Raw genomic sequence first — 24467 nt, 5'->3', positions numbered from 1 at the left:
AGGCCATTTCTCTTCAGGCTTTTGACAGCTTTCAGGGTTGACTTTATCCAGAGCCATAGGCTCTGTCTGTCAACCCATAGATTATCTAACCACATGCTGTCAGCCTACGGGGAGCAAAATAATGTACACAGTGTACATAGTTACTACTCTAGTAGTTATAAGGGTGCTGATGACTAGAAGAACTTTGATAAAGAAATAAAAGTTTCACTCTTCATTCGTCACAATGTGATTTATTTATTTTTCACCTTTTCTTTAAGTCTAAATATGAAGAAAACCAAAAACATTTTCACCAAAATGGTATGTTATTTATTTACATGAGTCATAATATTGTTACAACAATACATAGACAAGACAACAGATACAGCTAGAAGACAAAACAGAGCAACATTAGATAGAGTCATGAGATATTTACTAGGGATGTGCAGCTCTCCATGAATGATTCGATACGCATCTAGATAGCTACATGGGCTATGATATGATACAGGAACGATATGTTTAAGTCTTAAATGATTCGGTTTGATTAGGGGAATGAATTGATGCGATTCGTTTCTATTTAGTATTTTTTGTTGTTGTATGAACACATTCATTTTCAATTTTTAAATAATATCTGCTAATGATTAGAGCTCAGGAGCTGGGCCTAGCTGAGCTGGATCTGTCTGAGAATACTTTTATAAGCTGAGAGCTCCTCTGTGTGTCAATATCAATGATATAGGCACATGAGCTGAGCCATAGGGCAGACTGAGCATCTACCACCCCACTACCATCAGATTAGGGCAATTTATGCTTTTTGTCCCCCCAGTTTTTAAAAACAAATCTGCAATTACCATCACCCACTCATTAACTTGTAATTTTTGCAGATAAAACGTGTTGAGCTTGTACTATGTCAATATTTATCTTCACAAATTAGCATTGGATTTTAACAGTTTCAAAAGATAATGGTTTAGACCGTTTGGAATTTTATGGAGCTTATCTTGCTCTGACCAATATATGTGACCATGCGCAGCTCTCAAAAATGATTGAGGTCCTTTATGAAATTACCCCATTCATGTAGAAATGACCAAATACACTGACTGTTAAAAAAAAAAAAAACTAAACAAACTATTTATTATGGTGACCTGAACAATATAAAAATCGGAATGATTGACAACACCAATCAGCAGTTCGATGCGAGGTGTGTCCAATCCGGTAGACTACACAACTCCAGTAAAAAAAAACTATTATACATAGCATTTGGTAACAATGTCCCAGCAAATTACATTGGTTGTCACTCAACTAATAAACCCTATTATGATATTGTGAAAGACATTTTCAAAGCATCTGAATGCTGAAGGTGCCGCGCTGATGTACGAACAGCCTATTAGAACAGGCCTATCCCTACCTCTAGTTGGCGCATGCAGCTGACTCTACCTGCACTGTGCTCACAATTATCTGACAGTCATACGCAGTTAAATACATAAAAGTTCAATAGCCTACTGAACTAAAGGAGGACGCATTAACTCAGTCATAACACATAAGAGGTATTTTTGGAATAAAACAATGAGTGAAAAACATCAGTGAACTGACAATTGTAACATTTGAATCAGTTCTGACCGACGCACACTTAATTTGGATTGGTTTGGGCTCCTGCAGACCCATGCACTAGTATCTTAAAACATTTGAACCAGGACCGATGCATCAGTAAATTGTTACATTCCTAATATTTACATATTAGAGGCAAGAGCGCCATTTAGTGATCATGGAGAGAAACAGCCACTTCCTCTGTGTAGACTAGAGAGAGGATGGTCAGACGTTCGGACTGGAGGAGAGGAACTCCAGCCACTCTGTCAGAGAGAGGGTCTTCTGGGGAGGCTGCAAATTCAAACAACATGTCTCACATTGTAACGGAATGGAATGTAAAAAATCAATATCACTTATGTGGTTGTTTGTAGCTGTGGATTTCCAATTTTAAAGGGATCTCCAAAAAAATACTGACCCCAGAGGGTAAATAATAACTTCAAGAACAAAATAATTAATGTTTAAGAGTAGATAACTAGAAGGGCAAGGACAGTGCTCCATCTTTGCTAAAAGGTGTTTGCTAATACCATTTCAATGGGACTCAATACATCAATAAACAGGTAATGGCGATGGACGTTTTACCTGTAGGACAGCATTGTCGACCAGTTCTCCGTCCCTGCGTACAGAGATGAGTGTAGCTGTGCCTCTGGAGGGGTAGCCCTCCTCCACCCTCAGGCTACACACACTAGAGGCAGTCTTCAGGAACACGAGCAGTCTCTGGCCTGGACGCCAGTCTATAGCAAACCTACACACAGGAGAAATACTCACCATGTCAAACACATGTGTTAAAGAATGAAAACGTCATCATGTGTCATTGTGTTGGGAATATGAAAATGTCCACAGATACGAATAAGCTCTCAGAGACTAATTCTTGCTTAGAAGTGTTGGAGTATAAGCAATATTATGAACATAAAGTGTTATAGTGTGATTGAGAATGCATTGGAAAAGGTACTCAATATTGGCTGGCAACTTCTACTCACCTTCAGTAGAACTGAGTAGTTCACAATACTGAAGATATTCTGTCAGGGGTCATTAAAAACAATCTTTGTTGGGTTCGTAGCTGAGCAAGTTATGGTTGTTGAGTGCTACTCCACGTTTTAGTTTGCAGAAATTGCTCAGTTTGAGTGTGTTGATCAGATCGACTGTATACATTGGTTTTTGTAAGTGCGTGTGTCTCAATGATCCCTCTCCAAGAGAGAGGCAATTGGATATAGTCTAACGGCTGCTTTTAATGCTTCAGATAATGTGGTAATGCCATTCAAACAGCAACAGGATTCGATCTCAGAAAGAAACATCATTCCACTTTATCATTGAACATCAAGGGTCTCGCTTCTATCATCACTGACTGATCTTTGTAGGCACTATGTGCGCACCTGGAATGCAAGGCCTGAATCTCAGCCAGCATCTCTCCCTGGCTGGTGTAGCACTGCATGACCTCCAGCACTGCAGCACTGAGATGAGAAAGGCAACCTTTCATGGACACTTCTAACAGCCCTGCAGTACCCTGATACACCTAGAAGGAGGGAGAGAGGGACAAAGTGGGGGTTATGACTAATGGTGGCAAAAAAATGTTATTTTCTCAATAGGTGCCAAAAACAGAGAAATAATGTAGACAGATATCTTACTTGGCTAAATCTAACAATGATTCCCATCTAGAACACAAGGAATACAAAGGGGCTCAGGGGGAGCTAAGGAGAAGAGGTGTAGGAACTAGGATGGAACCGGACCAGGAGCTATGGAAAATGTGTAAGGACCAGAAACCAAACCAGGAGTGTATTAATTTGTCGCACAGCGTAGCAAAATGTTTTGCAACATTACTCAAAACTGAAAACTTTAAGCAACTAAAACAAGAGTTTGTATTGGACAAATTCAAGAAGGTCCCTATACATTTTGTTTGGTTCCTAATGAATACCACCCAGGTCGGAGGTCAGCAGTATTGTTTACCTGGAGGTGGAAGTGGTCATCAGGGCTCCAAGTGACAGTCAGTCTGAGGGGCTCCAGCTGGCCAGAAGTGGATCCACAGGAGTGGGGCCTCAGTTCCACACACAGCTCTGAGGACCCCACTGACAGCAGCCTACACTGCATCACCCCCTGTGTCTCCTCCACATAGCCCTGCAGGCTGGTTGACAGAGTTGAGTATGGACTGGAGCAGGGCAGTCAGGTGCCCACCCTCGTTTGGAATTACCAAGGGACTAGGTTAGGGGTTCTGGCTTGATTTTAGACTGGGGAAAATCTAAATGTTTGTCTTTCTCACATTCATTATGAAATGGGACATTGAATGACAGTTATAAAACCGGAGTGAACAATATGGAAGTGTGGTAGCTCAAGACTAAAGTCAAAGCAAATTAGTGGAGGTGGGAGAGTAGAAATAGGACGTCTCTGCAAGGATGTATGATTGGTGGATAGCGCTGCTTGTCACTCACGCATCTCTCAGGTGCTGCCAGTCAGCCGAGCGGTCCAGTGTGGCGTCGGTCTCCGCCCTCAGCTGGGCCAGCTGCCCCTCACACACACGCAAGGCATTGTAGGCTGTCTGGAGAGACTCCCCCATCTGCAGGCTGAGATCTTTCTATGGGAGAGATGTGGAAAGACATCACATATCCAAAACATGGCAAAGGACTGATACAAAGTAACCATACAAAAGACCATGTCCGTCGAAAGTCTGCAAATTGTGATAGGACCGTTGCTCTCTTTTTAAAAATTGGAAAGTCGCCATACAGACTAAAGGGTGTGTGTGTGTCCGTGAGAACGCATCATTAGTGCACGTATACCTTATTTTCTAGTGCTGTGACCAGGTTTGTCAGTCGGTCCCGTTTGTGGTGCAGTTTGTCCATCATGTCCCGTAAGGTGCTAATGAGTGCCTCCACCTCCTGGATGCCCTCTTTATATTCACTCTTCAGGACCTTCCAGCAGCTGTGAGCCTCATTGCCTGTGCACAGAAGACCAGTCATTTACAAAAGTACTACAAAAAGGGGATCTCCCCGACCCCTCGGGGTACTATTAAGTGGTACTAAGAGGCCATGGAAGTAAGGATATCTTGAGTGGCATTATTGCTGATTATGTGTTAGGTGTGTATCTGTGTGTTACCAGGGTTTGGGGGGCATGGTTCATTAAACAGCTGGTCAGTTGTCTCCAGTCTCTCCAGAAGCTGCATCATGTCATCAAGCACAAACAACTGTCTGCCCAAAATCTTCTGTTTACTACGACTCTCCTGAACAACACAGATAGTACTTATAAATGTAATTAACGCAATGCATATATTTTTCTTTGACCAACTCCATCATTTTGACGAGTTGTTTGGCCAAGCATTTCAAACTGTCTAAAGTAGGTGAGGTGTTAACCTACTCACAGATAGGTAGGGCACCATCAACTCCGCTTCCCCACCCTCATGATGCTTTGTCCCATCGTACAAATCCAAATGTACATGGTCGCATCTTTCAAGCAACCTGAAAACGATGGTTCAGAGTCAAACTAAGAAAAGCTAGTTAACGTTAGCAGCTAGCTTGCTTGTCTAGATACTCACATATTGACAGATATATTTAGGGATTTACAATTAACTAAGCTATTATAACAAGCCTTACCGCGATTCATAATTTGACGAAAGGCACTATATTACGGAATAGGGTTGAAATACATCGCATAAGATTATTCAATTTGATAAAAATGCTTAAGGAACTTACGCTTGAACAGCCTCAGTAGCCATTCTGGTTTTCAAAATTCAGCGACCGCTGTTCAACGTGGAATGTGATTGGATAGATTATTGTCCAATTAGGTTGAAAGTAGGTCTTGCGTCATGAAAAAGGGAGCGGCTTCTTTCATAGCCATAAAAGGCAACATTTATAAGAAAATCTATGTAAAAGCATAGAAATGGTCTGCTTTTTCATTTTCCCATATTTTTTTCAAATGTATTTATTAGCAGCACAGGCTCCTGACTACCGAACTCAACAGTACTTTAGACATAAATACACACCACAGTGCTGGTCTTAAACAGGTGTGATTAGTGACATTTCAATCAGGACACTACCAAGCTAGCACATTTGGTTCCTTGGAAGTTGTGGGAATGGAAGTGTTTGGTTCCACATTGGTTCTGGGAACGAATTCATACGTTTTCTGACCGGTAAAACTGAAAGGTTTTAAACGTTCTGAGAACAGAAGTGAATATTTAGCTTGTTCTGAGAACGTTCATTTTTAGGTTGCAGGCAGGTTCTGACAATGTTTTTCTATGGTTTCTGAAAGTTTTCCTGTGAAGATTTACTAACGTTCTGAGGCTGGAAATTATAGTTTATTTGGAGGTTTTAGAATAACTTAACTTTCACTTGATATTTATATTTTAATAAGACTTTTAATAACACTGCTAGCTCAGTTTGTGTTAACTGTTTTGAACTCCAAGCACAGATAGGTCACATGGAAATTATTTTGCTTAGGCATCAACCATGCAAAAACATATATTTTTTAAAATTGTGGCATGGAGTCAGTGATGCTCAAACCTACGATCTTCTGTTCTCTATCCATGTAATTAGTCCACGCCACCAGGATGGAGCTAGCATGGTGTGTGTATTTTTAAGAGATCCCATTTAAAAGGAAACAAGCACTCATTAAGATCAGGTGTTGCCAATTAGTGTGCTCGGCTAACTCACTGAAACACACTTAATAAGACAGATGATAGAGAGTTTTGTTGGAACTGAGAACAGAATGTACATGTTCTTAGAACGTTACCAATCTTTTCTTTTTTTATATAAGAAAATGTTCTGAGAACATTAACTTTAAATAGGACTATGAGTAAACGTGCAGAAAAACGTTATGCTGAAGTACTGAAATTCTTACTTAAGAAACTTATGGTTCTCAGAATGTTATGTGGGTATCTTGTGTCCAGAAAATTGTGGGAAGGTTGTATGCAAAATAACCATAGAACAACCATGCTCTCACCAAGCTCTAAGAATCATGGTTCTCAACGTTATGTGCTAGTTATTCTTTTTAATAAGAGGGGGGGTACTGCTAAATTCATAGACTGTAAAAAATAAATGATAGGACCTTGACCTAGCCAAGTGTGTACCCATGATATAATTATTCTATGTGTCAGAGGAACACATTGCCTCAGAAAGTAAAGCATTTTGGTAAACTCTTCTGAGAGTATATAGGCCTAAATAAGTATTTGTTAATACCAATGTTTTAGGTTGCTTCTAAGTTATTCCAGGAAAGTTCAATAGCATAGGGTTCCTAGACTCTTCATCGATATCTTTGATTGGAATTTCAAACTCTAGATCGAGACATGATACATAGTGCTCCACCAATGCTCCTTACAGGACACATCACTGCACTCTATACTCCTCTGTAAACTGGTCATCTCTGTATACCCGTGATTATTTATTAAACCCTCTTTGGCCTCACTTCCCCCTATCTGAGATACAGTTGAAGTCAGAAGTTTACATACACCTTAGCCAAATACATTTAAACTCAGTTTTTCACAATTCCTGACATTTAATCCTAGTAAAAATTCCCTGTCTTAGGTCAGTAAGGAACAGCCCTTTATTTTAAAATTGTGAAATGTCAGAATAATAGGAGAGAATGATTTATTTCAGCTTTTTTTTCTTTCATCACATTCCCAGTGGGTCAGAAGTTTACATACACTCAATTAGTATTTGGTAGCATTGCCTTTTAATTGTTTAACTTGGGTCAAACGTTTCGGGTAGCCTTCCACAAGCTTCCCACAATAAGTTGGTTGAATTTTGGCTCATTCCTCCTGACAGAGCTGGTGTAACTGAATCAGGTTTGTATGCCTCCTTGTGCACACACTTTTTCAGTTCTGCCCACAAATATTGAGGTCAGGCCTTGAGGTCAGGGCTTTGTGATGGCCACTCCAATACCTTGACTTTGTTGTCCTTAAGACATTTTAGCACAACTTTGGAAGTATGCTTGGAGTCATTGTCCATTTGGAAGACCCATTTGCAACCAAGCTTTAACTTCTTGACTGATGTCTTGAGATGTTGCTTCAATATATCCACATAATTTTCCTGCCTCATGATGCCATCTATTTTGTGAAGTGCACCAGTCCCTCCTGCAGCAAAGCATCCCCACAACATGATGCTGCAACATGGCCAAACAGTTCTATTTTTGTTTCATCAGACCAGAGGGTATTTTCTCCAAAAAGTACGATCTTTGTCCCCATGTGCAGTTGCAAACCGTAGCGTAGTCTGGCTTTTTTATGGGGGTTTTGGAGCAGTGGCTTCTTCCTTGCTGAGCGACCTTTCAGGTTATGTCAATATAGGACTCTTTTTACTATGGATATAGATACTTTTGTACTGGTTTCCTTCAGCATCTTCACAAGGTCCTTTGCTGTTGTTCTGGGATTGACTTGAACTTTTCACACCAAAGTACATTCATCTCTAGGAGACGAAAGGCATCTCCTTCCTGAGCGGTATGAGGGCTGCGTGGTCCTATTCAGGCATTTGGAAATTGCTCCCAAGGATGAACCAGACTTGTGGAGGTCTACAATTGTTTTGAGGTCTTGGCTGATTTCTTTTGATTTTCAAATGATGTCAAGCAAAGAGGCACTGAGGTTGAAGGTAGGCCTTGAAATACATCCACAGGTACACCTCCAATTGACTCAAATGATGTCAATTAGCCTATCAGAAGCTTCTAAAGCCATGACTTCATTTTCTGGAATTTTCCAAGCTGTTTAAAGGCACAGTCAACTTAGTGTATGTAAACTTATAACCTACTGGAATTGTGATACAGTGAATTATAAGTGAATTCATCTGTCTGTAAACAATTGTTGGAAAAATTACTTGTGTCATGCATAAAGTAGATGTCCTAACCGACTTGCTAAAACTATAGATTGTTAACAAGAAATTTGTGGAGTGGTTGAAAAACAAGTTTTAATGACTCCAACCTAAGTGTATGTAAACTTCCGACTTCAGCTGTATCTACTGCAGCCCTCATCCTCCACATACAGCACCTGTTCTGCAAGTCACATTCTGTTAAAGGTCCCCAAAGCACACACATCCCTGGGTCGCTCCTATTTTCAGTTTGCTGCAGCTAGCGACTGGAACGAGCTGTAACAAACACTCAAACGGGACAGTTTTATCTCAATCTCTTCATTCAAAGACTCAATCATGGACAATCTTACTGACAGTTGTGGCTGCTTTGTGTGATGTATTGTTGTCTCTACCTTTTTGCTCTTTGTGCTGTTGTCTGTGCCCAGTAATGCTTGTACCATGTTTTGTACTGCTACCATGCTGTGTTGTCATGTGTTGCTGCCTTACTATGTTGTTGTCTTAGGTCTCTCTTTATGTAGTGTTGTGTTGGCCTGGGTTTAAAAATAAAACAAATACAATATAAATATAGGACAAAACACAAACCACAACAAGAGACAACACAACACATGATTTGTGTTTTGTCCTATATTTATATTGTATTTGTTTTTTATTTTTAAACCCAGGCCCCGTCCCCGCAGGAGGCCTTTTGGTAGGCCGTCATTGTAAATGAGAATTTGTTCTTAACTGACTCGCCTAGTTAAATAAAGGTGAAATAAAAAAATAAAAAACAGTGTTCCACTCATAGAAATATAATGAGTTATTCTAGTTCTGTGGTTAAATGGTCATTTTTCTGTAAAGACCACAGTGGGGGAAGAAGGCAGTGGTGGAGGTACTTTATAGAGGAAAAAAAAGACAACACAGCAAACACACAAGACAGAAGCGGGTTCCGGTTTTCTCATCTTTTAATAACACATTCATATCTATGCTCTGTTTTGTTTACAAGGAGTTTAAAACAAGTCTTGATGAGAACTAAAGAAATCAGGCGGGCAGAAGTTGAAAGGCCAAGGCCCCAGAGGTGGAGGAGGGCTGGCAGCAGAGCAGAGCCCGATAGATGGTCCCCTCTCTCTCTCCATGTCCTCCTCCTCCAGCTACTCCGGAGACTGACCAGCTAAACAGGTCCTTTCTTTTCAAATGAATCATTGAAAATAAAAAATAAAAATCTAAATCGTTTAGACATCATGCTGCTCTGAAAAGGTTTTACTGAGTGTTATTATGTTGCAGTTCACAAAGAGAGAATCCTAATGCATCCAAACACAAGAAATACAATCCTATGTCATTTGAAAAAGCAATCAGAAAATAAATCAAACAAAAAAAGAGAAAGAATGTTGAGGCTAAAATGTACATCTAATGAAGAACAAAAATGCAATTGGATAATTAAATCTTGTTTATCTTGCTTTTTGAGAAAAACAAATACTTAAGTTCAATTTTAAGTTCAACTTTCAAAACAGCTTCTAACAACAGAGAAAACAAAATCATCTTTGGAAGAAGTAAAAGTTTTTATTTTCCTTTAATAGACTATGAACTACAGTATATGGAGATGCAGCTACCCAGTTATTTATTCATTTACTTAATTTTTATTTGAGCATTTTCAAATGTTAAACTTTTTTGTGTCCTTTTTTAATTTTACCTTTTACCAATTTTTTTCCTAAGAGGTAGATCAACAAAGAATTTACATGGTTACAGGTATCGTTCCCCTTGATTGAGGAATTCAAAACAAAGGGAGAGATGGAAGAGGGGCAGAGCTGGAGGAGGACTGTGGGAGGAGGAGGGTGGGACACTGGGCCTCAGGACCCCAAGGTGAGGGCCTATGTGGGAGCTGGTTATCTGAAGGGGTCAAGGAGAAATGTGGAACAGGCACAGAGTGTGGTGAATCTAATGAGGGATAGAAGCAATGTCAGGGCCCTTGGGTTCTCATTCAAGAGAGACCGAACAACCCTGCTCCACCAAAAGAGCCACAAGGGTTTAGTTTCCCATGTATTCACTTTGTTCCAATCCTCAGTGCCCCCTTATCACTCAAACCAACATGTCCCAGGCCTACTAGAAGATGCCCATAATAGACCCAGTCACTCCCCACACATAGTCCTCTCCTGCCCTGCTCCTGCACCCCACTTCACTCTCTGTATCTATTGTTATTTTTACAGTCCCAACTCAAAGCTGTAGAGGTAAAAATTCAAATTAAAAAATAAATTAAAAAGAAAATACTGTAACATGCACTGTTTGCTCTTGTCTGGTTGATAAAAACAATCTTATGGCTAAGTCTTGAGGTAGCGTTCCCAGTTATGTGTGAGGTTTGTCTCATCTTTGTAGCGCACATCTATGATATTTCGTTGAAGTGAAGACCAGAGTCTACCAATGAGGAAAAAAACATTGTGGTGTGCATCTTTGTTTCAATAATCATAGCCGTCATTACGAAAGCTTGAATCTGTCGTCAATATGCTAAGCTACAAGCTTTGATGGGTAGTTTCAAAATAGTTTTGTCATATTGTTGTGGGTTTGTTTTATAAGTGGATAATCAACAGTCCACATGCCAAATGTTGACCATGAATATAGCTTGTCGACATATCACTCAAATTGCATAAAAAGGGACTTCAGTTTAGAGATTTAGAAAATTTTGTTTGTGGACACAATAGTGAGCCATTCGCTTTGCCACAGACAACGAGCATGGATTTCATGTTATAGTGCTTCAAAGTGTGAGGGCTGAAGACTAAGCCACTTAGTGAACAGACCAGGTGTCATCCATTACAGATAAAACCAAATTCTTATTCTTTCTCTTTTTGAGTACTAAAACTTGTTTGGCACAGTTATTACTTACATCATGTAATGTGTTACATGTTAGTATTTTGTCTTTATTTAGTAGCTGTTTATGAGATCTGTGCATTAAAAACATGATCAGAAGAAAAAAAGGTAATCAACTATTTTTCCAAACTAAAGCAACGGAAACAAATTGAAAAAAGTATATGTAATAAAACTAGAAACATCTGAACAGAAGTGAGAAAACGAACACAATCGAGGCCAGCGTAAGAGAGGGTGGAGGACTCCGTAGTTCCCCTCAACTCCCAAAAATGAAATGATTTTTTAATAAAGGTCCTCCTAGTCCTGTGGAGTACAGAAAAGTACAAATAAAATCCTGGTAGTAAGAGAGTGTGAGTAGAAGGATCTTAAACCAGGGTGGTGAGATAGTGAAAGAAGACTAGAGGGGAGGAGGTTGCGTGTGTGACGTTACGTCCACTTTGACTGGACTATATGGTGTACAGTTGCATTTCCAGTGACCTAACATAAATAGGCAATTCTTGTACATCAAACAAGGGTACGCTATTTGTCTGTCAGTCTCTGACATAGTAGATAATAGTCCCTCCCCCGCTTTCCACAAAAGATTGGCCCATCTCCCATCACTCTTCTACACCTCCCTTACTAAATTGCATCAAGTTTAAAAAGTCCTGGAGGTTCTCGGTCATTTCAATATTTAGTTGTTTACATTATTCAATTAGTGTAACAGTATTTAACCAGATGTCATGTCCAAATAAAGCTTGCTGAATACAAAAAGATAAAATAAAATAAAAATGGCTGCAGTCTGAATAATCCAAAATAGTGTGTCTTGGTGTTTGTGAACAGAGCTCTATGGGTCGGAAAGAGACGGAAACTTCTGAGGAGCATTTACCCCACATGATGATGGAGTCATATGCTCCTTTCATATGCTCATTGCCAAGGAGACCTCTAAACATGTCAAGTCAGCTCTTGCCATGGCGAAACAAGAAGTTGCCGTCTCTTGAAAAAAAATGGAAGCATAAACAGTAGAATAGACTTTCACCTGTCGATGGTGAGAAAGTATGTTTCAAAGCCGCTGGCCAGTCTACTGGATGTGTTTAGTGAATAGCTCAGGCTGTGGAAATGATGCTATCTGGCAGTGTCAATCAGTGACCTGGCACGTTTTACTTTTCGAATTTTCCATCATTTCTCATCATTTTCCCCCCCCATAGTTATTTCAAAAATACAAAAGTCTGGTGATCGGTTTCCTTTTACATCTAATGAACAGGTTGAATCTATTTATTTGATGCATTTTTTTCAACTTCCTTGCTTTCTGCTCCCATTTTTAAAAGGTTTTTGAACACCCCTCTGTCTGTTGAAAGACAAACCGAGTCCATAGGTTCTCTTTCTACTTTTTTCTGCTTTTTTTTACACCCCACCACTTCCCCCGCAAAAAAATGTAACACTTAAAACCAAGAAACAAAAAAATCACTAACACACCCAAACCCACACGCGATCACACTCACAGATCTGTGAGTGTGGGGAGGGCTGAGGCTTATTGGTCAGTGCACAGAGCTAATAAATATTCACATTCAGTGTTTTCAGAGCAAGGGGACAGATTGAATGCCCTTCAGTCTTCCATCAACATTTATCTGGCACAGCACTAAAGATGGACTGCAACATGTAAGCAAACATTCTGCGCATTAAGATGATGTCATCATGAAACAGACAAGAGGGCCTCGGATACACAGTGGTCAAAGTCATATCATGGGAATTCTGCCTCAAAAACCTATCCTGTCATGCTGTCAGTATTCTAGTTCAGCAGTATAACAAATTATAGCTTGTATGACAAACATATATAATCATAAATAACCTTTTGACCATGTCAAAAAACATAATTACCGGGACCTGATCATAACCCACACCCATGGTGTGGTATGGACCAACATGTGCCCAGAGACCCTCTTGACTAACAGCGCCATTCCCCATTGGCCAATACTCTGATTTTAAAGACCGAATGCTCCAATCATACTTCAGAAGAGCCAGAGGCTGCCCCCAAAGCAGGCATGACAACACATGATATGGTCCTCTATCACCTAGCCATTGTTGGCTAATTTCACTTTCTCTTCTGGGGCATCACCTCTGGGTCATTCTGATTTTCAAAATAAAAGTCACACAAAAAAAAACAGAAAAAAATAACCAAAGCAAACAAGACAAAACCTAAAAAATGTATTTATTTTTTCTTAAAAAAATAAAAAATATTCAGGACTATCAGCTTTATATAAAACACCAGCAAGCAAAAAAAAAGTTAGGAATACTGAGGTAACAATACCCTGAGGTAGGTTTTTATTTTTAATTTCATTTTATCTAATCTTTTCTAGTAACGGTGAGAGCGCCCCATGCTTCTACCCCTCCTTCATTAGGTGGGGTCTGGAAGCGTCACCAGCAGGCCTTCAGCGGAGGGGGGAGAGAGAGAGAGGAAGCCATCCCCACTAACTGTTATTACCTTTCCATCTAAAGGCAAGGACTGTGGATCAACTCACCTGACCCATGCAGTCTTGGTCCTCAAAGACTGCTGTGTGTACTGTTTTTGATTCCATCTAGTCTCCTAACTTGTTTGTGACCTCAGTACGTGTGGGCCCAATCCTGCTTGGTATTAAATTAAACAATGGATTTCGTTTTTGATGTTTTCGTAGATCCAATAAAACGAAATCCAGAACACACAGGGGTTTCCAAAGAACCGGTTTGGGTCTAAATTGGGTCTGAGCATGAAAAAGGCAATGAGCAAAATCAAATAAGACCTCTTGCCTGTCAGTCATTGCAGGACTGCTACACAGTATTTCTCCTTGCCCTCAATTCATTCTCCCGAGGGACTTGGGTTAACTCACATATCATATATATATAATATATATAAAATATGCCGTTAAGGCGTGGGCCGCTCGCCAGCGAGCATGGCTAGCTAGTTTACGGTCGTTCTCGTTCCGCGTCTCGGAGCTAAGCCTCTGCAATAGAACTGCAGGACTAGCCGCGGCCTCCACGCTCTTACTGATCTCTCACTGCTCCGACCACCAGACGCCTAGCGGGACCTCAGGAACAAACAGTGTCTCGGAAACGAGGCAGACCTGAGTCTCGAGGCGACCCAAAAAAGGCAAGGCGATTGAGCGCAGCATTTCATTACATTTCATGAAGATTCTATTTACAACCTCATATTTTATTTTGTTCTTCTTAGATTTCTATGAAGGAGTCAAAGAGCAGTGTTAACAACTGCGGCCCCTCTGCTGAACTTTCATTGGCTGACGAAGGGTCACTTAATCCATGACCCCGCCCCCACTGCAATGGCTTCCCCGCCCCCTCTCCCGGCTCCCGATCACTGCATTCTATTAATAATACCTCTGAATAAACATTTCTATACATATATCTTTATCTTTAAAAAAACCACCCTTAAAATATAGGACTGGCTGGAGATGGTTAAGAGCTCAGTATGGGTTTAGTATCAAGTAGGCTGGCCTATCCAAGTGTGATCAGGGAAAGTAGTCGCTCTCCATATGAGGAGAACCAAATGACCCCCATTGGTGTGTGAGAGAGAGAGACCCTCTCTGAAACACACAAGGACGCCTCTACCTACCACCTCCTCCAAACAACTCACCATTCCCAGTCAGTCGCTCTGGCCTGGCATCTGGTCTCTGTTTTCTCTAAGTTTACTTTGCCTCTCTTTTTTTCCTCTCTAAACTATGTCCTCTCTCAGGTGTTTCCTCTCTCTGACTCAGTTTGACTCGCATCTCTCCTGTCTATCGCTGGGTCCGTGTGTCGCTCTCTTTTATACGTCCATTCATCTATCCGCCGTTCGTTTTTCTGTCTGTCTGTCCGGTAAGGTCCCTCTGCCCCGTCACTTTCTCTGGGGCCGGGGCTCCTGTGCCAGTCCCTGGGAGGGCCCCATCTCAGACAAGACCTGTGGGTGTGGCCCCTGGCGCTCCCCCTGGCGCTCCCCCATGCCTCCCTTCTGCTGCTGCCTGACCTGCGTAAGAATGTCCCTGATCTTCCTTTGGGCCAACTGCAGGAGACAACAACATATGAGTGAGCATGTGAGAAGACTGAAGACTACTGGATAAACTGTTGACGGAAATGATGAGGAGAGGTTGGGGCCTCTTCAAATCTTGGTAGGTTCTATATAGCCAACTCCTATAGGCAGCTTATGAAAGAGAATGAGGACTAGGAGATCCTCACCTGGCTTGCGTAGAAGTGGCCGATGATCTTGACAATAACCTGGTCATTCTCGTCTGGGGTCTGTTCGCGAGGGACCACCACCTCAGCTGCAGTGAGGTTCTGTAGCTCATTCACCTGAGGAATAAAGAAGGTTATGTTAGTGATTTGCACTTAGATAAAACTAACATGACTGTTTATCGTGATTAGTGGTCCTATGCTCGGTTATTCTAGCTCAGGAGAGGATGGCCACAAAGGACATAGAGGAACATAATTGATTGTAACACAGGGTACAAAAAGAGAAAGGGATGCAACCTGAAAAGGACCTAGAGACCCTTTACACTCACCGTCTTTCCGCCTTTTCCGATGACTCGGCCGGCAGCGGCAGCAGCTACCTTGATGTGCGTCTCCAGCTTCACTTCCTCCTTCGGCCCAAAGAAGTTTTCCTCCTTCAGTTTGCCATAAATCCTGCCCTGAGCCTGAGGTGGCAACAAAGAGAGTTTGACATCAAAAAGTAACTATACCCATGGCTTGACGTGTGACTTCAACAGGGATTTGGAGGGAAAAAAAGAGAGCATGAAGGAGAGGAAGAGTGTAAGGCTAAAAGTAGGGAAACACAGGTTGGAGGAGAGGAAACGGATGAAGGATGAGAAGGCAGGACAGGCAAGCAGAGACCACACACACAACAAAAGATGCAAACACCAAGAAGAGGGCTCCCAGTTCTGAACACAATGAAAAACAGAGGCTGAAAAAGAGATTGTCTTATCATGCTCCCATTCTACTGTACCTTGAACTGGGCCTCAGGTGGGCCGGTTACAATGACCATTCGCATCTTGGAGTCTGGAGCCTCAGCTGGGGCAATCTGGCAGGGGAAAAGATATGAAGGTCAACTTAAACCACATAGATAGAGGTCTGTAGCACATGGGAACATGCAAAACTGACTCCTCAGCCTGAAGTCTCCCAACTTGTGCCAGCGAATAGCGAGCTTTTCGCATGGCGCCGACTGTCAAGATGCTTCAGGAGGGCGGTCACGTGTGCTAGCAAGGCAGAGGTCCTGAGTTTGAGCCAGGTTTGGGCCGAATCAGAAGGAAGTGTTACCCGCTAAACAAGCAGCGTAACGTCCTTTGTAGAGACATGATAAGTACAAGTATCGGTGTCTCAAAAAGTCATTGTTTTTTTCGAATCAGTTTCAGAGTGGTGATGAAATGCACTATTTACATCAGCTTGGGGTTTCTCACCTTGATTGATGCTCCAGCGAAGCGGCTCAGCTGTTTTATATGCTGTCCCTTCTTGCCAATAATCGCTCCTACCGCCTGGGCCGGGATGTACACATGGACTGTCTCCTGCTCAGGGGCCTGTAGGGTGACATGAAACAGTTACAACTATATCACAACATGATACAACATCTAGAGGTTATTACCACACCACAACCCAACCCTGAGGCAGACCGAGGTAATGATTGTGAGAGCTAGCATCAGCGTTTGCAAACACAGCAAACTGAGCTAAAGGTCAATGACTGGAAACCAACTAGCTTAGATAGAAGCCTGTGAACTTACCCCAAAAGAGCCGTAGGGGGATGCAGAGTTGCCTGGTGGGGGAGGGGGCATGGAACCAGAAGGGGGGAAAAGTCCAAGCGCTCCAAGGTTCAACCCGGGAATCAGATGAGTCTGTTGCTGGAGACAAGAAGCAGGTAAGTGCCAAAGGAACTGAACTGAGAGTGCATGATAGTTTGAGTGCATGTGACAATGACTGTATGTGCATTTCTCGCTATTAAAGTCAACAAATACAGGTGGAAACCTAAAGTGCCAGGGCCAGGGGAAAGATCTATGTGAGAGACCATTGTGTTTTGAAGAGAATTGGAGGCCAGTAACGTTATTGAGCATTGACTCACATTCATGGCGGCCATGTCATTGTCATAGGCCTCACGCACTTTCTTCATGATCTCTGTCTCGGCCAGACAACAGGCCTCGATGGGTCCCTTCACTGTGATAGTCCTCTCTGGGTTGTACACGGTCAGGTCCTGGAGTCTGCAGACAGGTGCGGAGGGAAGGAAGAGAGGGTGGGAGAAGTGAAAGAGGAGGAGAAGAGGAAAGAGGGAGAGGTCAGGTGGAAAAGGAGGAAGATAAGAAACAGGAAGGGTGGGTAGAATAAGAAAGAAGAAGGGGAGAGGAGCAGAGGGAGAAAAAGAACAAGGAACGCTGTTAATCAACCATAGGTGATCATTGGAGACTACACTAATGAAGAAACCACTCAGTACATATAGTTCTATTTTTTTACCCCTTTTTTCTCCTCAATTGGTAGTTACAGTCTAGTCCCATCACTGTAACTCCCATACAGACTCTGGGAGAGGCAACGGTCGAGAGCCATGCATCCTCCAACACACAACCCCACCAAGCTATTTTTGACACACTGTTCACTTAACTCGGGAAGCCAGCCGCAACAATGTGTTGGAAGAAACACTGTACACCTGGCGACCGTGTCAGCGCCCGGCACGCCACAGGAGTCACTAGAGCGTGATGGGACAAGGACATCCCTGCCAGCCAAACCCTCCCCTACCCCGGACGAGGCTGGGCCAATTGTGCACCGCTTCATGGGTCTCCCGGTCACGGCCGGCTGCGACACAGCCCGGGATTTAACCCGGATTTGTAGTGATACAGCTAGCACTGTGGAGCAGTGCCTTAGACCGCTGCGCCACTCGGGAGGCCCGTACAACTGTACAATTATTCAGTCTCAGTCATTAGATATAGTCATAGGTTTCAATCACATGGTGCATGATCTTTCCTAATTGACCGTGGCAGCTCTGCGTAAACATAACCAGGGACCTGTGTGTTTCATGATGTGTGTAGATGTGTGTGTATGTTTTTAGATGTGTGTGACTAACGGGGAGATGGTAATCTTGGTGTCGGTGTCCTGCTCCACTTTTTTCAGGTTGCGCCCCTCCTTGCCGATCAGTCGGCCTACAAAGTTATTGTGAGCCAGGATCTTCAGGGGTACTTCTTCAGCACTGAGAGGATGAGGAGAAAACAGTATGAGATTAAACACAGGAGAAAATCCAAATATACCATTTCCTAACTGTATGCATAAACGTCCACCCCTAGCACAATTGGAGATACCGTTTTTTAATAGGAAAAGTTACAAAATAGCTCGAGGGTCACTTTAAAGTTTTCACACTGTGCAGGGTTGACAGCTGCTTCATGGACACTGCACTCACGTCTTGGTGTCCTTAGCCTCCTGTTGCATGATGTCCAGGATCATGCGGCAGGCAGAGGAGCAGCCCTCAGGGGTGGAGTGGATGCTGATTGGTTTCTCAGCTGCGCCGGCATTCTCTTTGCGATGGACGTCAATTCTAGCAGGGACGGAAAACGCAGGAAAGTCAGTTTGGCCATACAGTATGGTGTCCACAAACAGGTGGGCTGGGCATTTTTGGTTTGTTTAAATTCAATCGAAAGCCCTTTGGGTTGTGCAATGCTCCCAGTACCTTTTTATACTCACTTTCAAAACATTAACAAAGATGGGATGTAAAGCCTCATATCAGTAATGACTTTGCTCGGTCTATTCTAGCAACATGTTCTCTTTTAGAGGCCATACCGGTGACTTGCACTTACTTGATCTGGTTCTCTGGTACTCATCTGTTACTTACAGTATACTGATCAAGTTATATTGGTACTCACTTGCTCTGGGTTTGTTTGGTGATGTTGCGGATGGTGGCACCCTCCTTGCCGATGATGGCCCCCACGTATTGGGTGGGCACCAGGAGTCGGAGGGGGATGTCAGCGTGCTGGTGTTTCGAAGGCATGCCTGAGCCCGGGGAACCTCCACGGGGGCCGCGGGACCCGTAACCTGGGCGACGACTGTTGTCCTGGCCACGTTGGGAGTCGACATCGGACGTCTCATCTGGGATGTAGGAGACGCGCAAGGAATTGTTCTCAAACTCGTAGCCGTTCAGCTTCTGGATAGCCCTGGGAGAAAGAGGTGGATGTTACATTTCACATTTAATCACACATCGACAATATCAACAAAACTAGAAATGGTCGTTTATAAGGATGACGAAAGAGAAAGAAAGAATTCCTGTGGTTTGTGTCATTTATCCATGAGCTTTTCTGAAAACATTTTTATAATGAGTTTTATATGATTTTACTGAAAGAAAGTGGACCTTGAAAGCCAAATGTCTCAAAACAATGCTTTTCTTAAGTGAAACCTTCTACTATGGCCAAATTCATCAGCTGCATGTGTGTAGTTCATCTTTAATATCTTTGATCATTTTTGTTGCAGCGCAGCGCAATCCCCAACTGCAGTCCTACTATCATACCACTAGAGGTCAAGCGAGTGATGTATATATATATATATATATATATATATATATTTATATATATATACATACACTAAATATACAAAAGTATGTGGATACCCGTTCAAATGAGTGGATTTCAGACACACCCGTTGCTGACAGGTGTATAAAATTGAGCACACAGCCATACAATCTCCATAGACAAACATTGCCAGTAGAATGGCCTTACTGAAGAGCTCAGTGACTTTTAACATGGTACCATCATAGGATGCCACCTTTCCAACAAGTCAGTTGATCAAATTTCTTCCATGCTAGAGCGGCCTCAGTCAACTGTCATTTTTATTTTTTAAACGGGTAAGTTGACTGAGAACACATTCTTTACTTATCTATTGTTCACCTAATACCTATTTTTTTACTTAAAAATTGCACTGTTGGTTAGGGCCTGTAAGTAAGCATTTCACTGCTGTGTTCGGCACACGTGACAAATAAACTTCGATTTGATTTGAGTGTTCAAATATTGAAAAAACATTTGGACATAATTTAGCCCTATACGCTTTGTTCGTATGGTCCTCTGTAGCTCAGTTGGTAGAGCATGGTGCTTGCAATGCCAGGATAGTGTGTATGATTCCTGGGATGTCAAATGTATGCACTCATAACTGTAAGTCCCTTTGGATAAATGTGTCTGCTCAATGGCCTATATTATATGGACACAAAAACATTCAGATGAGCAAGGTGTGAAAGGATATGGAGTGGGTACATTTGTAAGTAGAGATATAGAAAATATAATGTACTATGGGAGACTTACTGTCTGGCATGTTCCCGAGTTCCATATGTGACGTTGACCACCGCAGTCTCACTGTCTGTGTTCACTAAGAAAAGCAGCCAGAGTGAGAGGAGAGGGGACGAGAGAGAGACGCAAGGAGAGAGAGAGAGGAGAGAGAGGAGGGGAGATTGCATAAGTCGGAGGCTATAAACCCACCTCCTTTCCATTTCCTGAACAGTTGAGCACTGAGAGTTATTGATATTGATTGACCTATGACAGAGCATGGGATATCCCATTGATCAAACCTGATTCGCTGACAGAGAAGGACTGAGAAGCAGTGATTTACCACTGACATAAAGACTTCCCTCTCGCAGTGTTTCCGGTAGACTGGTATACTCAAGCTATTTCTTAATGAGCTGTATTCACAAAGAGAGGTGCTTGGACTACAGAAGGAATGTCAGAACTCTGATCATAAAGCGCCACAGAGTAGGAGTGCCTCTTAGATCTTAATGACTAAGATTACCTGGACAGGTAGGACCTGATCCTAGATCAGCACTCCTATTCTGAGACACTTTATGAATCTGCTTTTGTTTTGTAGCTCAGATGGATATGTAAGCAGATCCGGTCAGGTCTCAGGGATAGAAAACAGTGAGTGACATTTTTGAGGTGCAAAAGCATTGAGCAAAGTGCAAAGAATTACTGTGAATCTCATTATAATCTTGCCCAGTGAGTGTGTAAAGGAAGCCTTATCATTGGATTTGCAGGTGAGATGTTCAGAGCGGAGTCTGACTGGTTATGAAAAGGACAGAATAACTCTATTTTTCCCCAGAGGTAACTTCAGTATCTTACCTTGTTCGCAGTTCTCAACGGTTCCATATTGGGCCAGCAGACCATCCAGCACCTAGGGAGGGGAGAACACAATTTCATTATAGTTGTGTTACAACATTTGCACCTAAACTGTGTTTCTCCAATGTTCTCTTATTTGTCTCACTTGCTACATCAGTGTGAAGCAGTTCCAGTCCTCAAGGGTCAAAGTGTCTGCATCATTTCAACCTGCCACTTAACTAATTAGTGTTACTGACTGGAGAGAGAGGCTTCCCTGGTCTAAATCAGACACTGATGTCCTGTGTAGCTCTGTTGGTAGAGCATGGTGCTTGCAAAGCCAGGATAATGGGTTTGATTTCCGGGACCACCCATACGTATAATTGTGGCACCCACTACTGTATGTCGCTTGGATAAATGTCATATGCGGCCGTCCAGAAGCTTGGTTTGACTTCCCTGCTGTTTCTACCTCTGACATTGGGCCTCTTTTTTTTTAGTATTCCTTGCTGTACTGTGGCTCACGTGCAGGGCTATAACATTGGTGGAGAAACGTTACCCTCGTGTGGCCAGCTAGGGAAGTTACACGCTGCGCTGCAAGAGAGCGCCCGTCAGGACGGAGTGGAAAGAAAGAGAGAGAGAGAGAGAGAGAGAGAGAGAGAGAGAGAGAGACAGAGAGAGAGAGAGAGAGAGAGAGAGAGAGAGAGAGAGAGAGAGAGAGAGAGAGAGAGAGAGAGAGAGAGAGAGAGAGAGAGAGAGAGAGAGAGAGAGAGAGAGAGAGAGAGAGAGAGAGAGAGAGAGAGAGAGAGAGAGAGAGAGGGAGAGAGAGAGAGAGAGAGAGAGAGAGACAGAGAGAGAGAGAGAAAGCAAAAGAGCCCTGCCTTAGCAGAGACATGTGCCCTGTCTTCGTCCAGCTGTCAGCGGCAGCGTGCGCCGCTCGAAGCCCACACCAGCACACACTCACACAGACACACACAATAAAGACACAAATGCACATACGAACACACACTCTCATGCCCGCAGCCATAGTTAATCTAAATGCCTTTTACCCCCTTAACTCACTCACATCCCAGACGGCTACACAGAACATTCTGTTCGGAACATGGTTTTTTCTGATTACTTACCTTTGTTGTAGCAGGGACTAATCTATGCTTTTCCGTCTCCATGTAACACTAACTGGTTGAGAGACACTAACGGACCATTGATACATTTTGATATGGTGAAACTATGTCCTGGTCAAACCAGGGGCACTCACCTCCCACTGCAGGTGTGGAGGAATGTTTCTGATCTGGAGTTTCCTGGTCCTAGGAGAGAGTGAAAGAGAGAAAGAGAGAGTGAAAGAGAGAAAGAGAGAGTGAAAGAGAGAAAGGGAGAGAGCAAAAGAGAGAGAAATACTATTCGAAAATATTCAACTCAAACAATCCTGTAAAACATTTACAGATTTTATGCAGTCAAATGGATTTGGTTAAACTATTACCTGTTGTGTGGTTATACTATATTATACAATGGGTGGTTCTAATCCTGAATGCTGATTGGATGAAACCTCATTCCAGCCGGTGTCTATTCCACAAGTTACCACCGGCTAAATCCATGACATTAAAATGCCTATTTACTCTGTTCCATCTGACTGCGTAATCCACTGTCTCATCTCCCCAGCCAGGCAATTTATGTACTTGATCTCCACTATAAAAAGCATCTGAACATTATCTTAGATTTCTTTTAGACTAACATTTAGTTTTCAACAGTGGAGATTTGTATGAACCTTGCTGTCTCTCCAACATTTGCAACATTTTTCAATATTGAAATTCAATCTCCAGCTGTCCCATAATAATGAACGTGTCGGGAGTCGGGACAAGACAGACAAGCAGGCTGCGTTTCTCAGCCAGTCTAAATCATGAATCAGCTGGCATAATTTTTTTATAGATATAAACAACTGTCAATTGAAAAAATGTAAAATGAAACGAAGTGCAGCTAGTTTGCAGTCTTTCCAGCTTCAGTTTGAAGTGATTGTGTTGTTGTCTAGCTCCTCTGAACAACAGCGTCCTGATGAGTGACCACCTTTTTTATGCCAGGCGAAATCGTGCCTCATTAGCTCATTGTTATGGATGTATCCAAATAACTGTCACTAGAATGCAAATGCAGTTACTTTGCTGTTATTCTGGCTGCATTTCTTGACATGACTGTAAGTTAGCCGTAGTTGGCTAGCTAGCTAGCAAGGGATAAGAACGTTGCCAGCCAGTATGGCAATAGAACATTTAGAACTAACGACTGGGTTGTGTTCTAAATATATTCTCCAAACACCAGTATCTCGGGCATTATTACTCAATTAACCATCCAATTCAGAATATTTTTTATTGTAAACCTACATGGAAATTTACCAAACTGGTCAAACGTCATTCTTTATTTCATTGAATCAGCAGCATGATTGGGTTCTCTGGTTCGCAGTTCAGCATCATAAAATACCAGTGTATCATAGTTTGCCTGCAGCAACTGTGAGAGGAAAGAGCATCGGTGTCACTACTCCATATATTTTATATATGTACAACTCCAATACTTTGAGCCTCTCAACTGAGAAGTCTGTGACCATAAAAAAAACAACGATGAGCTCCATTGTACTGACCGCCAATGCTCCATTGAAAGTTATGACAAGCTGTCAAGAAAGACAGACAGACACACACGGTTGGCAGTCTTGTGTTTCAGGCTTAAACATCCTGGTTCAGTACACATGAGCAACGCTGAAAGTGTATGTGTGTGTGTGTGTGTGTGTGTGTGTGTGTGTGTGTGTGTGTGTGTGTGTGTGTGTGTGTGTGTGTGTGGGTGGGTGTGTGTGTGTGTGTGTGTGTGTGTGTGTGTGTGTGTGTGTGTGTGTGTGTGTGTGTGGGTGGGTGGGTGGGTGTGTGTGTGTGTGTGTGTGTGTGTGTGTGTGTGTGTGTGTGTGTGTGTGTGTGTGTGTGTGTGTGTGTGTGTGTGTGTGTGTGTGTGTGTGTGTGTGTGTGTGTGTGTGTGTGTGTGTGTGTGTGTGTGGGTGTGGGTGTGGGTGTGTGTGTGTGTGTGTCAGCTCATCAGCCTCTGCCAGCTTGCATATCCCGCTGCCTGTTGCTGGCCTGGACTCAGAGAGAGAGAGAGAGAGAGTCAAACTATTCCGGAGTATAGTAGAGGGAGAGAGTGTGTGAGGTTGGCATTAAGCGAGAGAGAGTTGACTGCAGGGGAACGCATGCGAGAAAGGGACAGAGTGTCACAAGGCGCAAATAGGAGTGAGAGAGAAAGAACTGGAGCAGGGGGAGGA

The 24467-nt window shown here is 42.6% G+C and overlaps 2 protein-coding genes across 5 annotated transcripts in view; both read right to left on the bottom strand.

Moving 5' to 3' along the window:
• Positions 1-214: 214 nt before the first annotated feature.
• On the bottom strand, positions 215-5339 carry LOC112258557. Of its 2 annotated transcripts, none has more exons than XM_024432996.2 (9): positions 5232-5339; positions 4901-4997; positions 4639-4762; positions 4323-4480; positions 3978-4120; positions 3499-3673; positions 2928-3067; positions 2137-2299; positions 215-1848 (listed from the first exon to the last, which is right to left on the bottom strand). In XM_024432996.2, the coding sequence occupies exons 1-9, from the start codon at positions 5252-5254 to the stop codon at positions 1783-1785; spliced, it is 1089 nt and encodes a 362-aa protein (XP_024288764.1). In that variant the 5' UTR covers positions 5255-5339; the 3' UTR covers positions 215-1782. The 2 variants fall into 2 exon arrangements, with proteins under 2 accessions (XP_024288764.1, XP_024288765.1); XM_024432997.2 differs by lacking the exon at positions 5232-5339 and adding an exon at positions 5133-5224.
• Positions 5340-9250: 3911 nt separating this feature from the next.
• LOC112258555 (insulin-like growth factor 2 mRNA-binding protein 1) overlaps positions 9251-24467 on the bottom strand; it is a 59258-nt gene continuing 44041 nt past the window's right edge. Inside the window, exons 3-15 of one of the 3 annotated variants that reach the window (XM_024432993.2) lie at positions 22437-22485; positions 21212-21263; positions 20405-20468; positions 18983-19270; positions 18523-18657; positions 18193-18315; positions 17203-17338; positions 16868-16984; positions 16550-16666; positions 16099-16173; positions 15659-15790; positions 15336-15449; positions 9251-15162 (exon numbers count right to left, since the gene is read on the bottom strand). In XM_024432993.2, the coding sequence (XP_024288761.1) occupies positions 14998-15162; positions 15336-15449; positions 15659-15790; positions 16099-16173; positions 16550-16666; positions 16868-16984; positions 17203-17338; positions 18193-18315; positions 18523-18657; positions 18983-19270; positions 20405-20468; positions 21212-21263; positions 22437-22485 (1567 nt within the window). In that variant the 3' untranslated portion in view covers positions 9251-14997. The remainder of the gene's footprint in view (positions 15163-15335; positions 15450-15658; positions 15791-16098; positions 16174-16549; positions 16667-16867; positions 16985-17202; positions 17339-18192; positions 18316-18522; positions 18658-18982; positions 19271-20404; positions 20469-21211; positions 21264-22436; positions 22486-24467) is intronic. The other 2 variants (XM_024432994.2, XM_024432995.2) reach the window with 2 other exon arrangements.

This window comes from Oncorhynchus tshawytscha, linkage group LG09, assembly GCF_018296145.1.
Source record: "Oncorhynchus tshawytscha isolate Ot180627B linkage group LG09, Otsh_v2.0, whole genome shotgun sequence".
Classification (NCBI taxonomy): domain Eukaryota; kingdom Metazoa; phylum Chordata; class Actinopteri; order Salmoniformes; family Salmonidae; genus Oncorhynchus; species Oncorhynchus tshawytscha.
Note: the sequence above shows the minus strand (reverse complement) of the source record. Positions and strands in the feature narration are given on the sequence as shown.

Coding starts and splice junctions, on each gene's coding strand:
- LOC112258557 (XM_024432996.2), bottom strand. CDS start 5,254: ATGGCTACTGAGGCTGTTCAAGC. Junction 4,481..4,638: donor ACCATGCCCCCCAAACCCTG/GTAACACACAGA, acceptor TTCTGTGCACAG/GCAATGAGGCTCACAGCTGC. Junction 4,121..4,322: donor TCACAGCACTAGAAAATAAG/GTATACGTGCAC, acceptor TCTCTCCCATAG/AAAGATCTCAGCCTGCAGAT.